At 42.4% G+C, this 13,900-nt stretch overlaps 2 protein-coding genes across 2 annotated transcripts in view; one reads left to right on the top strand and one right to left on the bottom strand.

The window, feature by feature from the left end:
• Positions 1 to 13,900, top strand: part of RBMS2 (RNA binding motif single stranded interacting protein 2) — a 547,749-nt gene that overhangs the window by 473,097 nt on the left and 60,752 nt on the right. The gene's annotated exons all lie outside the window — the stretch shown is intronic.
• The window catches only part of TAMALIN (trafficking regulator and scaffold protein tamalin), a 35,883-nt gene continuing 22,752 nt past the window's right edge, over positions 770 to 13,900 (bottom strand). Inside the window, exons 3-8 of the mRNA XM_070740546.1 lie at positions 12,611 to 12,665; positions 12,047 to 12,149; positions 6,330 to 6,423; positions 5,881 to 5,947; positions 2,359 to 2,425; positions 770 to 1,619 (exon numbers count right to left, since the gene is read on the bottom strand). Of these exons, the coding sequence (XP_070596647.1) occupies positions 1,177 to 1,619; positions 2,359 to 2,425; positions 5,881 to 5,947; positions 6,330 to 6,423; positions 12,047 to 12,149; positions 12,611 to 12,665 (829 nt within the window). The 3' untranslated portion in view covers positions 770 to 1,176. The remainder of the gene's footprint in view (positions 1,620 to 2,358; positions 2,426 to 5,880; positions 5,948 to 6,329; positions 6,424 to 12,046; positions 12,150 to 12,610; positions 12,666 to 13,900) is intronic.

Here is a 13,900-nt window from a genome sequence, read left to right as displayed (position 1 = left end):
AACCTTGGCAACTTGAAGATATTTGGACTTCAACTCCCAGAATTCCCCAGCCAGCGAATTCTGGGAGTTGAAGTCCAAATATCTTCAAGTTGCCAAGGTTGGGAAACACTGCTATAACTGAACCTTCTAAATGTAATGCAAATTTCCATCCAAAGAGGCCAAATTGAAGGCTAAAGGAGAATCCTGGGACTTGAAGTCCCAATGCATCCAGTGGTTGTCCAATAAAAGATGGTGGTAGCTCTTGTTTTCACTTTTTGCCTCGGATCCGAGCTTTCGCAATCTAGCTGACTAAACCCTCAAACGCTACTTCATGCTCTAGGCTAAATTAACATGCTCGTTTTTCTACCGCCTGCCCCCCACTCCCCATTAAGTCCTAACAAAAGCCACCCAATGTACAAATCCAAACCAAACATTCCAGTTTTTTTAAAAAAACTATCCTCGCTAATTAAACCAATAACAATGTCCTGTTTCCCATCCATTTCCCATCTTGCTAGTTAAACCAATAACAATGTCCTGTTTCCCATCCATTTTCCATCTCGCTAGTTAAACCAGTAACAATGTCCTGCTTCCCATCCATTTTCCATCTCGCTAGTTAAACCAATAACAATGTCCTGTTTCCCATCCATTTCCCATCTCGCTAGTTAAACCAATAACAATGTCCTGTTTCCCATCCATTTCCCATCTCGCTAGTTAAACCAATAACAATGTCCTGTTTCCCATCCATTTCTAAAAGTCACCCTGTGGCCCATAATGACAAAGAACCACCCGATAACTTGAAGAGTCTGTTTTATGCCAATTCCTGAAAAACATCCCAAACCAAAACCACTCTTGGTGTGAATGAAGTATACAAAAAACCACTTGTACTTCTTTGGCCTCTCAATGTGCTACATTATTATTTTTTGTTTTGCCTTTTGGGGTCTTCTTTCCCCCCACCACCTATTTCTTCCTAGGACTTTGAAAACCCACTGTTACCCCACTCCCACCCAGGCTGATGAACTATTCTTCCAAAAGTCCAAGGCGGATTGCAACCTGCATTTCCGTAGAGCTGGCCTGTTGGCGTTTGGAAGCCCAGTCCTCTGTGAATCAAATAAATAAATAAATAGAGACCGCAGCAAGCCGAGGCAGCTGGCCTGGCAGCCGAACTGTGCTTTGTGTTCCCTCAAGGAGAGTGTCCTTTTACAACTGGCTCTCCTCCTCCTCCAAAGAGCGGTTCAACCCAGGAATAAACTTGAGGAGTCTTTTGCGGAAGCTTCCCTGTTTGCTTTTGGGAGGCCTTGACGTGACCCCAGAGTTCTTCGTTTCTCTGGATTTGTCCCAGGGACAGGCATCCCCGTTGGTGGTGGTGGTGGTGCATTTGACGCTGATGCTGCGGGTTAATGTTGTCTTGGGGCGTGAAGACTGGGATGCTGCGCGGACAAGGTCCAGGGAGTCGGCAGAGTCAAAAAAGCAAGTCTGGTAAAGAGATTCCTCCGTCTCATCAGTGGCGGTGCTGACACAGCCCACGCTGCTGTATGTGCTCCCAGCTCCTTTCAACAGCATCCCGTAGGGTGTAGAGCCATACAGGCAGGAGCGCACGGACTCCAACGTATCGTAGATGCTGGGGTCCTTAACCACAACCCCTGCCAGAAGAGAGCAAACAATTACTGAAGTGAATGCAAGAACCTCCCAAAGAGAAGAACTGATCCATGCTTGGATCCACACTTTGTAATCTTGGTTTGGCTTAGCGGTATGGACTTCAATTCCCAGAAACACTCGCCTAGTGGGTTACACCAACACAGCCAAGAGTGGCCTGCAAATATGTCTTTCTTCCAGCAGTGCCTTCATACAAATTTGGTTCCCCTTCCACGACTTGGAAGGCATTCACACAAAAATGCTGACATGAGTCAAAAAGAGGGCAGTGAAAATATTTACTGACCCCTCGCATCCTGGACATAAACTGTTTCAACTCCTACCCTCAAAACATGGCTACAGAGCACTGCACACCAAGACAACTAAACAAAAGAACAGTTTTTCCCCGAATGCCATCACTCTGCTAAACAAATAATTCCTCAACACTATCAAACTATTTACTAAGTCTGCACTACTATTACTACTAGATTTTTATCATCATTCCTATCACACATTTCCTCCAATTTACAACTGTATGACTGTAACTTGTTGCTTGTATACTTAATATTTTTTATTAATATTGTTTCCTCATTGCTTATTTGACCCCAATAGCAATCATTAATGTTTCTTGACAAATGTATGTTTTTCTTTTAGGTACATTGAGAGCATATGCACCAAAGACAAATTCCTTGTGTGCGCAATCACACTTGGCTAATAAAGAATTCTATTCTCTTCTCTTCTGACACTCACCATGGACCAAGCGCTGCTCCTGGACCATCAATGACCGATACTCTCCCCATTTTTCATAGAGTGTTTGCTGCAATGGAAAGAAACTGATATTACAAGATACAACAAGAAGCACCAGTCAAGTCTATACACCTAATTAAAATATCCTCTGAGTAGTGCTTGACTGCTGGTGAGCCATCCTCCTTAAATCCCACCCTTCCTTTTTTTATTTGCTCTGTGGGCAAAGCAGATAGCTTCCCCTACTTGGGTTCGTGGGTTCAAGGAATTCAATAAGCAAGAGCTGGAAATTTATGGGCTGCAAAAAGACTGAACACAAGCTTGACATAGGAGAAGAGTTGCAGCCTATTGTCCAGCTACTTGCTGGCTTCTAAATGACACTAATGGCCCACCTACTTCTCAAAGATAGGGAGGCTTCCTGCTACACACATTAAAAAGTTCTCAGAACTATAGATTCTCAGGCGGTAAATAAACAAGGCTGTGGCTCCACTTATCAGCAAACTCTGCAGGTAGCACTTCCCGATTTAGCACATGAAATATCTAATAAGAAAAATATGAGGTAGGAGATGAGGAAGAACATTTTTCTGAACAATGGGAGAAGTAAGAGAGCAGCTCAGGAATCATAACTGCACTGTTATTATTAATTTAAATTTCTTTAAAAAAACTTATTCAAGCCTTCAACGTTAGATATAGATGACAGACAGATAGGTGATAGATAGATAGATAGATAGATAGATAGTGATGGATGGATGGATGGTGTTCTATTCCGGGCTTTTCAGATTAAAACAAAAGGCTAAAACCCACGATTTAAGCTTTGAATTACATTCTTTATATGAAAAAGCAACATTTAAAAGCAGAATTCAGGCTTTGGAAGTTCATGGAATAGATGTCACTGCTGCGAAGTTATCAGCTAGGCCTCTGGGAAAAGGGCCAGTGTCAGGGCTAATTGGATTCCAGCAAGATAAAACAGGCCATGAGTCATAGGGTATACAATCCAGCTCACCACATTCTGGCAGACAGGCAGCTTCTAGCAGAGGACTTTTGCAGAGCAGAAATCAGGTATTTTGGGGAGCATTTTCTAGAACCCCAGATCTAACACAGCATCCATGAAAGCAATGTTGAAACACCACCCAGAATTACCCATAATCCTTCTCTTTTATACCTGCTGGGGTGGTCAGCAAACCCCTAGAGTTAAAACTACAAATTACTTCCTTTTACCATGCAAATGTTGTTGTCTGCTTTGTAACCTCCTGAATTGAGCATCTAAGAGTGGCTCATCCACTCTAATGTCTCCTTCATCCTCTGACTCGGACCAATCCCCCATTGACATATCTGCCACCTCTGGTGGTCCCTCGGGTTCATCTAGGTCTATTTCTTCATCACTCTCACTCTCTGTATCAGCTGGCAACCACACTGGCCTAAGGGTGTCCAGATGGGCCTGACTCATCCTCCTCAGAATCTATCATTACCAGAGGTGGACGACGAACACTCCCAACGGATGGATGGATGGATGGATAGATAGATAGATAGAGGTGATGGATCGATAGATAGATCAATAGGAGATAGATAGATAGATAGATAGATAGATAGATAGATAGATAGATAGATAGATAGAGGTGATGGATCGATAGATAGATCAATAGGAGATAGATAGATAGATAGATAGATAGATCAATAGGAGATAGATAGATAGATAGATGGATGGATGGATGGATGGATGGATGGATGGATAGATAGATAGATAGATAGATAGATAGATAGATAGGGGAAAAGATACTGATAGAAAGACAGATGAATAGACAGATGCCTTTGAATCAACATTCCTAGGGATGAGAGGAAGTTACTGGCTGAAGGTCAGCCAACTGGCTTCATGCCTAAGACTACAGAACTCACAGTCTGTTGGTTTCTAGCTTGATGCCTTAACTACTACACCACACTGTCTCTTTTATAATATTTATAAAGAACAAACAAAATCCAAAAATCAAGCAATATAAAAATACGTGCTCCATTTAGTTATGCCAACTGTACTTTTATATCAGTGCAGGTATTCCATTTGCCATATCCATAATCAACCTTAAATTACATCCTAATCATAGGGAATAACACTATTTTTAAAGAATCCCTCACCTCATAGAGTTTGGGCCCACCACTGTATTTTTTAATGTTGCTTTTAGAATGGTAAATTAAATAAGACCTCTTAAGAGGCTTTATACATTATTTTTCTTAACTAGATCACCTAAGCAAAAGCAGAATATAAAGGGGAAAGTAACCCAAATTTTCATCCCTGAAACATATCTTGCATTATCTAGGTAGCATGGCTATCATCAGCCCTTCTTGTTGCTGTTAATATATATTGCATGTGAAGAACTAGACGAGATCAAGAATCTCCTGCTGGGAAAAACATCAAAACCAACAGTGGGAATGACATTTACTGTGATAGAACAAAGTGAATGGTCCCGAAAAACATTTGATGGAAAGTGGAAAAGTTATTGATCAGTGTAAAATGAATATTAGCTTGGTCTGCACAACTATTATTTTTTCTTCTGATGACTATTGAAAATTTTAGTTTGCAAAGAACTGCCTCACAGGTTGTATTTTTCCCTGATTTTCTCCATTACAAGATGTTTGTTTGTTTGTTTGTTTATTGATTGATTGTTAGAGTTGAAAGGGACCATGAAGGCCATCAAGTTCAACCTCCTGCCCAAGCAGGAACCCTATAGCACACCAGTCAAGTGGCAGTTCAATTTTCTCTTAAAAATGTCCAGAGTGTTGGAGTTCACAACGTCCGCTGGTAGGTTGTTCGATTGGTTGATCGCTCTGACCGTCAGGAATTTCCTCCTTATCTCCATGTATGAATCTCTCCTTGGTCAGCTTCCAGCCGTTGTTCCTCGTCCAGCCCTCTGGTGTCCTGGAGAATAAAGTGATCCCCTCCTCTCTGTGACATCCCCTCGTATACTTGTAGACTGCTATCATGTCTGCTCTGGCCCTCCTTTTCTCTAGGCTATCCATGCCCAGTTCCCTCAGTCTCTCTTCGTAAATCTTCGTATGTTGTTATAGAGGGGAGAACTTCTCTGGCTGGAGAGGTGCACAGAACCCCCAAATAGGGGAGCTCACTGGATGAAGCAGAAGGCAAGTGGGAGGAAACACATTGGTGGGTGGGAGCAAGGGGGTGGGGGAAATGGGAAGATTTTTTTAAAAAATCTTTTAACTAGTAAGTTCTATGCAGTGAAAACTGCTGTGGTTATTTTTCTTTTTTTACAGTGAACTATAAACAGATGGACTAGCAATTGCAATTGGCATAGGGCAGCCTTCTGTGGTTTTTAGGAGTGTGGAGCATCCTGATCAAAGCAAAAAAACCCAAGCAAACTGCAATTCCGTCTATATAAATATTTGCAGGGCAGTTACCCAGGTTGAGTTTTGGGATATCATTCCGTGTCCTAATTCAAAACGGTTGTTCTTCTTCTTGGCAGTAACCCGAGCCAAACTTGTAAACATGTCACGGCACGTTCCTGCTTGAATGCCACTCACCTTGAGGTACTGCAAGCGAGCCTCCAATTCAGCCCTCCGGATTGACGCACCATACAAGGTATCCAACCTACACAGGGGGCAAAGTGGGATGAGTGGAGCCTTCGTGGCTTGGGAACCACATCAGTGGCGCATGGAAATAGCAATAAAAATAGCAATAGTATTTAGACTTATGTACCGCTTCATAGTGCTTTTACAGCCCTCTCTAGGCAGTTTACAGAATCAGCAAATTGCCCCCAACAATCTGGGTCCCCATTTTACCCACTTCGGAAGGATGGAAGGCTGAGTCAACCTTGAGCCGGTGGTGAGATTTGAACTGCTGAACTACATCCAGCAATTAGTTGAAGTAGCCTACAGTGCTGCACTCTAACCATTGCATTACTCCAGCTCAGTTGTTAATGGGGTGGGTGGGGGTGGCTAGTTCTGGCTAAAAGCATCAATCTGGCTTTTACCTGAGTACGTTTCCAGATGCTTTGATGATCTCCACAATCTCACGGTGCCGGATTCCTTCTACGTTAAGCCCATTCACCCCTGTGATTGTGTCTCCTACAACACAAAGAGGCAACAATAAGGAGTCAGGGAGAAGAAAGGATCTGTAGTGGGCCTGCAAACTTAAAGCCTGAACTTAAGGTATCACTTCTGCAAGTCTGCAAAAACACCATTCATTCATTCATTCATTCATTCATTCATTCATTCATTCATTCATTCATTCATTCATTCATTGGACTTATTCTCAGTATATTCACCCAGGGTGGCTTCACAACATGTACAAAAGCAATACAAAAAAAAACCCCCAAACAATTTTGAAGCCCAATTATAAAACCAGTCTAAAACCCAAGTCATCAAATCCTGTAATCACACTCATTCACATCAAAGTCATACTAAATGCTGGACCAAAATGTTAGAGCTCAACAGCCCCAAGCCTGCTGGGAAAGTTGAGGTTTTAAAGCCTTCCGGAAGGCCAGGAGAGTGGGGGTAGTACGAATGTCTGGGGGGAGTTGTTTCCAGAGGGCTGGAGCTGCCACAGAGAAGACCCTTCCCCTAGAGCCCACCAGTCAGCATTGCTTAGCCGTCAGGACCTGGAGAAGGCTGACTCTGTGGCTGGGATACATGATGCTTTGTTTTGGTCCATCAGGCTTGGAAGGATGGTGGTGGACATAGCGATGGATGGAGTCTGCCCCCCCATTTTTTGGGGGGGGGGCTTGTATGCCTCATCCCCACATCTTCTAACACAAAGAAGGCTTTCAATTCACCATGGCCATATCAGAGTCAGCTGTGATCCCTCGGCTTCATGGCTAAAAGAGGTGAAGTAATTCTTCCCATGCCCCTGGTTTTTTGCTTAAAGAAATGAGCAAAAAAAAACCCTGCACACACTTCTATTGCATTAAATTGGTCTTCATAAAATTACTGTACAAATATGGGTTCAGGTGTTTTTTTTTCTCTTCTCCATAGACTAACACAGCAACGACTGTTTTGTTTTGGGTGCTGTGTAAATTATGCAAAACAGCTTTATTCTGAGCACTCTAATTCTGGGTCAAGAGTTCAGACAAGGCTAGGAGCGTTGGAGAAGTGTGAGGAAGTATTTAGTGAAGAAATACTGGGGACTTTTTAGATTACTTCTTCTCTGCTTTTTTTAAACAAAATTACAAAAATTAAAAGAAAAATAACTTTGGGGGGGGTGGGGGTAGAGAACAGAAAAACAGGGAATCCAAGTATCTGCATGTATGTATTTACACAAGCGGTTATATACTGTATGTGTATGTGGGTGTGCAGACAGGGGTTCCTCATCCCAGGCGCTCCTAGAGACCGGTGCGCACACGTCTGCTGGGCGGGCGGGTGCACTCATGTGAGATTTGGCTTCCTGCGCATGTGCAAAAGCCAAATCTCACGCGAGGATGCTCGCATGTGTGAGAGTTTGCAGATTTTTGGCGATTTCTTTGCTTCTGCACATGTGCAGAAGCAAAAACCGCCAAAAATCAGCAAAACCGCGTGTGCGAGCATTCTCATGCGAGATTTGCCTTCCAGTGCATGTGCAGAAGGCAAATCTCACACGGGTACACCCGCCCACCTGCCAGTCATGCGCAGCTGTGCACGCATCCTCATTTTTACTACCATTCTATAGAGTGGCCCATACCGGCTGCAACCCATTACTGTGTGTACCTACACATAATCTTAAAGAATGTCTGTACACATATACATGAAATCAGTGGTACTATGGGTACGGTCAGGTACGCAGAATCAGTAGAAAAAAATTGAATTTTGTTCTTTTTCCCCCTTCTGGGCTCTGGGTATGTTTTTTCTATAGCAGTAAATGAGGTTGAATATGTATAACTTTAGAAGAGCTGTGCGTGTGTTTGTGTGCATGTTTGTACATACACATACAATTTATATAATAGATAATGTATATTTTTGTGTGCCTGTGTGTAATATGTATGTGCACATATGGCATATATACATAGAATTAAATAGCATATTTTGGATGTTCAGTAACAGTAAATAGATAGGGAAATTGTATCTCTTTCTTTCTTTCTTTCTTTCTTTCTTTCTTTCTTTCTTTCTTTCTTTCTTTCTTTCTTTCTTTCTTTCTTGATTGGATTTGTATGCCATCTCTCTCTGTGGACTTTGAGGTGAGGGAAGGCCAGGCACCCTAACCCTAAACCAAATCCTTCATGTGACTGATGTCAAGTTGGCCACCTTTAAGCCAGCCACATGATCTTTAAGCCACCCCCGGTCACATGATAGTCAAGCCACTCCTTTCTGATCACATGGTTGGTAAGCCACACCCACAAAATAAACCACACCCACAAGGTGGTAGTAAAGATTTTTGCAGCCCTTCACTGCATGTAGTATTAGAGAGAAAAAAGAAACCAGTAGCCGGGAAATTTTCTGCCATTGGGACAAAGAATCCAGGCTTGGAGAAGAGTACTTTTACAAAACATCCACTATGCAAAAAGCAGGAAAATCAGAGAAGGAAGGGACCACACCCTCTAATTGATCCAGATGCCTCCGTCACCCCTTCACCTCCATTTGAGCCTGATGTCAGCTTGATTCTTTAAAGCAGCGTTTTAAAATGTGTGGATTTCAACTGGCTGGAGAATTCTGAGAGTTGAAACTCACACATCTCAAAGGTGGAAAGTTTGGGGAGAAATAACATGCTTTAAATGAAGATAACAATGCTTAGGTTCTCCAGAGCAGTGCAGCTGGGAGGAGAGAAAGAGGAGGCACCGCCCCAGCCTTCTTCATGGTCACCTGTGATGTGAAGCCAGAGGTGGGTGTGGCCTCCTTACAAGGAGCCAATGAAACACAGGCGACAAGAAGAGGGAGCCAGCATTCCTGCCCTGTCTCAGAAAGACCCTGCACTTTGGCTATTGTACAATACAATATTTCTTCCATGAGTCCTGTTGGCCAGAAGACAATGGGCTGACCGCCCGTTTTAAGAGGAAACCATAGAGTATTTTGATTGTTCAGAAAAATGCCTAACATTCCAGTGAGCAACAATGCCTTGGGAAGTAGTATATTTTAAATCTGGGAATCCCAGCTGGACATACTGATGATGTTAGGAAAAAGAGCCAGGTTCTCCTGATGTTGTCTGTCTGGCTTTTTCTGGAGACAATTTCTTGATTTCCTCACCTGCATTTTAGACATATAAAACTGGCCTAGTACCAATTCACCCCCTTTTATTTCCCATGGGAAACTGGAAGGCAATTGTCACTCCCAGTGTTGGTGAACTGAAATTAAATCTGGACAGGACAGTCCTGCAGAACTGTAAAATCTGCAAGGATTCCACACGAACCCATCGACTGTGGTCTCCTCCTCCCCCTGTGTAGTCTGGAGGGCAGAAGGGAAAGGGGACACATGATCGAAACATTTAAATATGTTAAAGGGTTAAATAAGGTTCAGGAGGGAAGTGTTTTTAATAGGAAAGTGAACACAAAAACAAGGGGGCACAATCTGAGGTGAGTTGGGGGAAAGATCAAAAGCAATGTGAGAAAATATTATTTTACTGAAAGAGTAGTAGATGCTTGGAACAAACTTCCAGCAGACGTGGTTGGTAAATCCACAGTAACTGAACTTAAACATGCCTGGGATAAATATAGATCCATCCTAAGATAAAATACAGGAAATAGCATAAGGGCAGACTAGATGGACCATGAGGTCTTTTTCTGCCGTCAATCTTCTATATTTCTATGTTTCCTTTGATTCCAAATAATGAGAGGTGGGGAAATGCTGATAGTTCCTGCACAGTGACCACCACTGGGAACGTCTGCTCAGCCACTATGTGGAATATTATGCGATTGCAACAGGCGTACATCTTCATTTTCAACTGCAGTTGTTAAACAATTCACAGTAAAGTTCATTAAGCGAAACAATCACGTGACTGTGAATTAGCATCTCAAATGATGATCAGGTGAACATGAGATGCTGCGTCTGTCGTACATGCTTTTTGGTTGCAAAGATCTTGAATATCGGTCGTGTGACTCTAGGGACACTGCAACAATCGTAACTGTGAAGACTGGTTGTAAAAGCTACTCTTTCAGCACCTTTGTCCCTTTGAACATCTGCTAAACACAGGGCAGTCGTTAAGTGGAGTTCTATCCGTATGCTTCCCAATTTCTAGCCTTCACCTTGGGATCTCAACACCTCTCCTTGGAGCTTTAAACAGAAGCTCACACCCCAAGGTTTGGTAAAACTAGCAGAGTGAGTTGGAGGGTGTCCAACAGGAAACGACATTGTGGAGTTCAGATTGTGGCCTTGCAGGCTCTGTGAAGCGACGTGACAAGAGTAGTCAGTGATGAAGTCCCCCAGCACCATTCCACAGCAGAGACCTATTCAGCTTTCCCTATAAAGTTGGGAGGAAGCGTGGAGACAATGCGAGACTAGGCTAAAGCCACCATTCTTAAAAGTGGTGAAGGCACTGTGGACAAAATCCAGGAAAAATTCCTTCAGGGAAAGGAACCGAGTCTTTAAGGGAACTAAAGGGCAAAAGTAGGGCCTGAACACATGGCAAGCCCCTCCTCAAGTCTCACCGGCAAAATTGTTATTATTATTTATTATTTATTAGATTTGTATGCCGCCCCTCTCCGTAGACTCGGAGAGTTGGGACTGCATAGGAAGTCCCTTCCTGCTAACTCTAGGGGATAAAAAGTGGTCCTGAAGCCAAAGACCCTCTCTGCAAGCATGTAGGATGAAGCTCAGGATGTGACCTACAAAATGTCACCTACAAAAAGATATTGATAAAATTGAACGGGTCCAAAGACGGGCTACAAAAATGGTGGAACGTCTTAAGCATCAAACCTATCAGGAAAGACTTCATGAATTCCATCTGTATAGTCTGGAGGACAGAAGGGAAAGGGGGGATATGATAGAAACATTTAAGTATGTGAAAGAGTTAAATAAGGTTCAGGAGGGAAGTGTTTTTAATAGGAAAGTGAACACAAGAACAAGGGGGCACAATCTCAGGTTAGTTGGGGAAAAGATCAGAAGCCATGTGAAAAAAATGTTATTTGACTGAAAGAGTCGTAGATGTTTGGAACAAACTTCCAGCAGACGTAGTTGGTAAATCCACAGTCACTGAATTTAAACATGCCTGGGATAAATATAGATCCATCCTAAGATAAAATACAGAAAATAGTATAAGGGCAGAGTAGATGGACCAGGAGGTCTTTTTCTGCCGTCAATCTTCTATGTTTCTATGTTTCTAAACCAGCCCAGCCTTTGAGTTGTTTTTGGATCCCAGTCTTGGCAGCTTCTGTCCCTCTGGCTAGTGCCTGGCAGTCTAGTAGTGGACACTGGGTGTGTGTCTGTGTGTGTGCGTGGGTGTAAGAGAAAAAAATGCATCAGTAAAAGTTTGCTGTTATTTTAAATTCCCTGGTATTTTACAGAACCATTTGTGTGTTTGGTTGATTTGGGATTGAGTGTGGCCATTTTCCAGGGCTGTGAGTGGGTGAGTGAGTGAGTGACCGTAAGATGGACCTGAGACTACACCTGGGTAACCACAATAAAAGAGAGGAACTACACAAGTATCCATTGAAATTCTCAGTTCAAGAAGACAGAGTGACAACCTCACTGGCCACTGAAGACCAGGAAGGTTTGAAATCTGAATCACACCGGCTGATTTTACCAGTCAGCTCCAGTGAAGCAGTACAAAGCAGCAAATGAAGTTTCTTACCAGGTTTAAGGCCTGCTGTTTGGGCTGGGCTGTTTTCGTGAACCCGGCAAACAAAAGTGAACATCTCCACGCGTTTTGTGTCCTGATGGTGTAGCCCATAGGTCTGAAAATTGCCCAAATGGGAAAAAAGCATTATTATTTATTATGGCATGAGAAGGGTGGATTAAGAGTTGATGCTATAATCTATAAGCAGCATTAAGAGCTAGTCAGCCATAGCAAGCTGTGAGATGAAATGAATTCTGCCTGATTTGGATTATTCCCCATCCTCTGAAATGTTGGAAGATCAAACTCAACCGAAAAGTGAAACAGGACAGATTCACGATGTTGTCATGTTTTCCTCAGATTTGATATTCAATGCTTTGAAAACACAAGTCCTCAATTTTCAACTTTTGTATTGTCTGAAATTTGTGTTTCAACTTTTTTTTCTCATTTGCAAATAGCCTAAGGCATGTGATTTAAAAGCCTAGTCCTCAAATCCTGCTGAGTGCAGCTCGTAAAAACTGCCGCTTAGCAGTTTGTGAGCTAAGGTGAGGAAGGAATAGAAGGCTTTCTCCCAACATTTACCTGAATCTCAAAACCATACGTCTGGCTCTCTTCTTTCTCCAGTGTGATCACCTTCCTGAAACAAGGAGAGAGGAAAGACGTTCAGCAGATTCAAGCCACATTTTTATATTATTTACTTACTTACTTACTTACTTACTTACTTACTTACTTACTTACTTACTTACTTACTTACTTACTTATTTTGTCCAATACACAATGAGGGTTTTAGTGGGTATATATCTATATACACATAGTAAAATACATGATGAAGGTTATAGAGGAGATACTCATAGTAAAATATATTTAAGAAATAATAGAAAAGAAGATATAGTAATAGAACATATCAATGAAAGAATAGAAGAAGAGATATAGGAATAAAAGAAAGGTATAGGAGATATAGGAGAGCAATACGACAGGGGACGGAAGGCACTCTAGTGCACTTGTACTCGCCCCTTACTGACCTCTTAGGAATCTGGATAGGTCAACCATAGATAATCTAAGGGTAAAGTGTTGGGGGTTTGGGGATGACACTATGGAGTCCGGTAATGAGTTCTACGCTTTGACAACTCAGTTACTGAAGTCATATTTTTTACAGTCAAGTTTGGACGGCCCCACAATGTGATCGAAGTTACGGGAACTTCCCTTAGTCATAGTTCAGCAACCTCTGCCTCGTGTGCGTTCAAAGGGAAGGGGAAAGCAGCGTCCTGCCTCTTAGCCAGGCAGCTGGATCAAACCATTTGTCCTGCCCGAGAATCATCTCTGTGGCTCACAGTGCCTCTTTCCCTTACGGCCCCTTCCACCACCACTTTAAGCCTATGAAACAAACAGGAAGGGAGCAGCCTTTCGGGTATCGTCCAGTCTTTGTGAATCCAGGCCAGAGCTAACAAAATAACAAAAGGAGACCCAAATGCAAAAACATAGCCAAAGCAAACACAAATGTAACCAGGGACGAGGTTGCTGAAGCAAACATTGATTCAGTAGCATACAACCACTACATCATTCAAGAGTATGCTTTTATATATGTATCTCCTTCTTGCAGACTCATTTACTGCAGAAAAGGAGACACCTATGATAAATACCAAAGAATGGCAGACAATTCTAACTTACCGAAATCATCTTTTAGGGTAAGTTACATGGATGGCTACTCCTCTGACAGCAGAGCCACAATCTTTCACAATCAAACATACATTTTAAAAGTAAAATCCTCCTAATTATTTTTTAGTAACTTCAATGAAGTAACATTTGCTGAATATTCTGAAAATTCTCATGAGAAATATTTGCATTGCCTTCCTATCCAAACAAACTCAGATT

The sequence above is a fragment of the Erythrolamprus reginae genome, chromosome 2 (genome assembly GCF_031021105.1).
Source record: "Erythrolamprus reginae isolate rEryReg1 chromosome 2, rEryReg1.hap1, whole genome shotgun sequence".
Classification (NCBI taxonomy): domain Eukaryota; kingdom Metazoa; phylum Chordata; class Lepidosauria; order Squamata; family Dipsadidae; genus Erythrolamprus; species Erythrolamprus reginae.
Note: the sequence above shows the minus strand (reverse complement) of the source record. Positions and strands in the feature narration are given on the sequence as shown.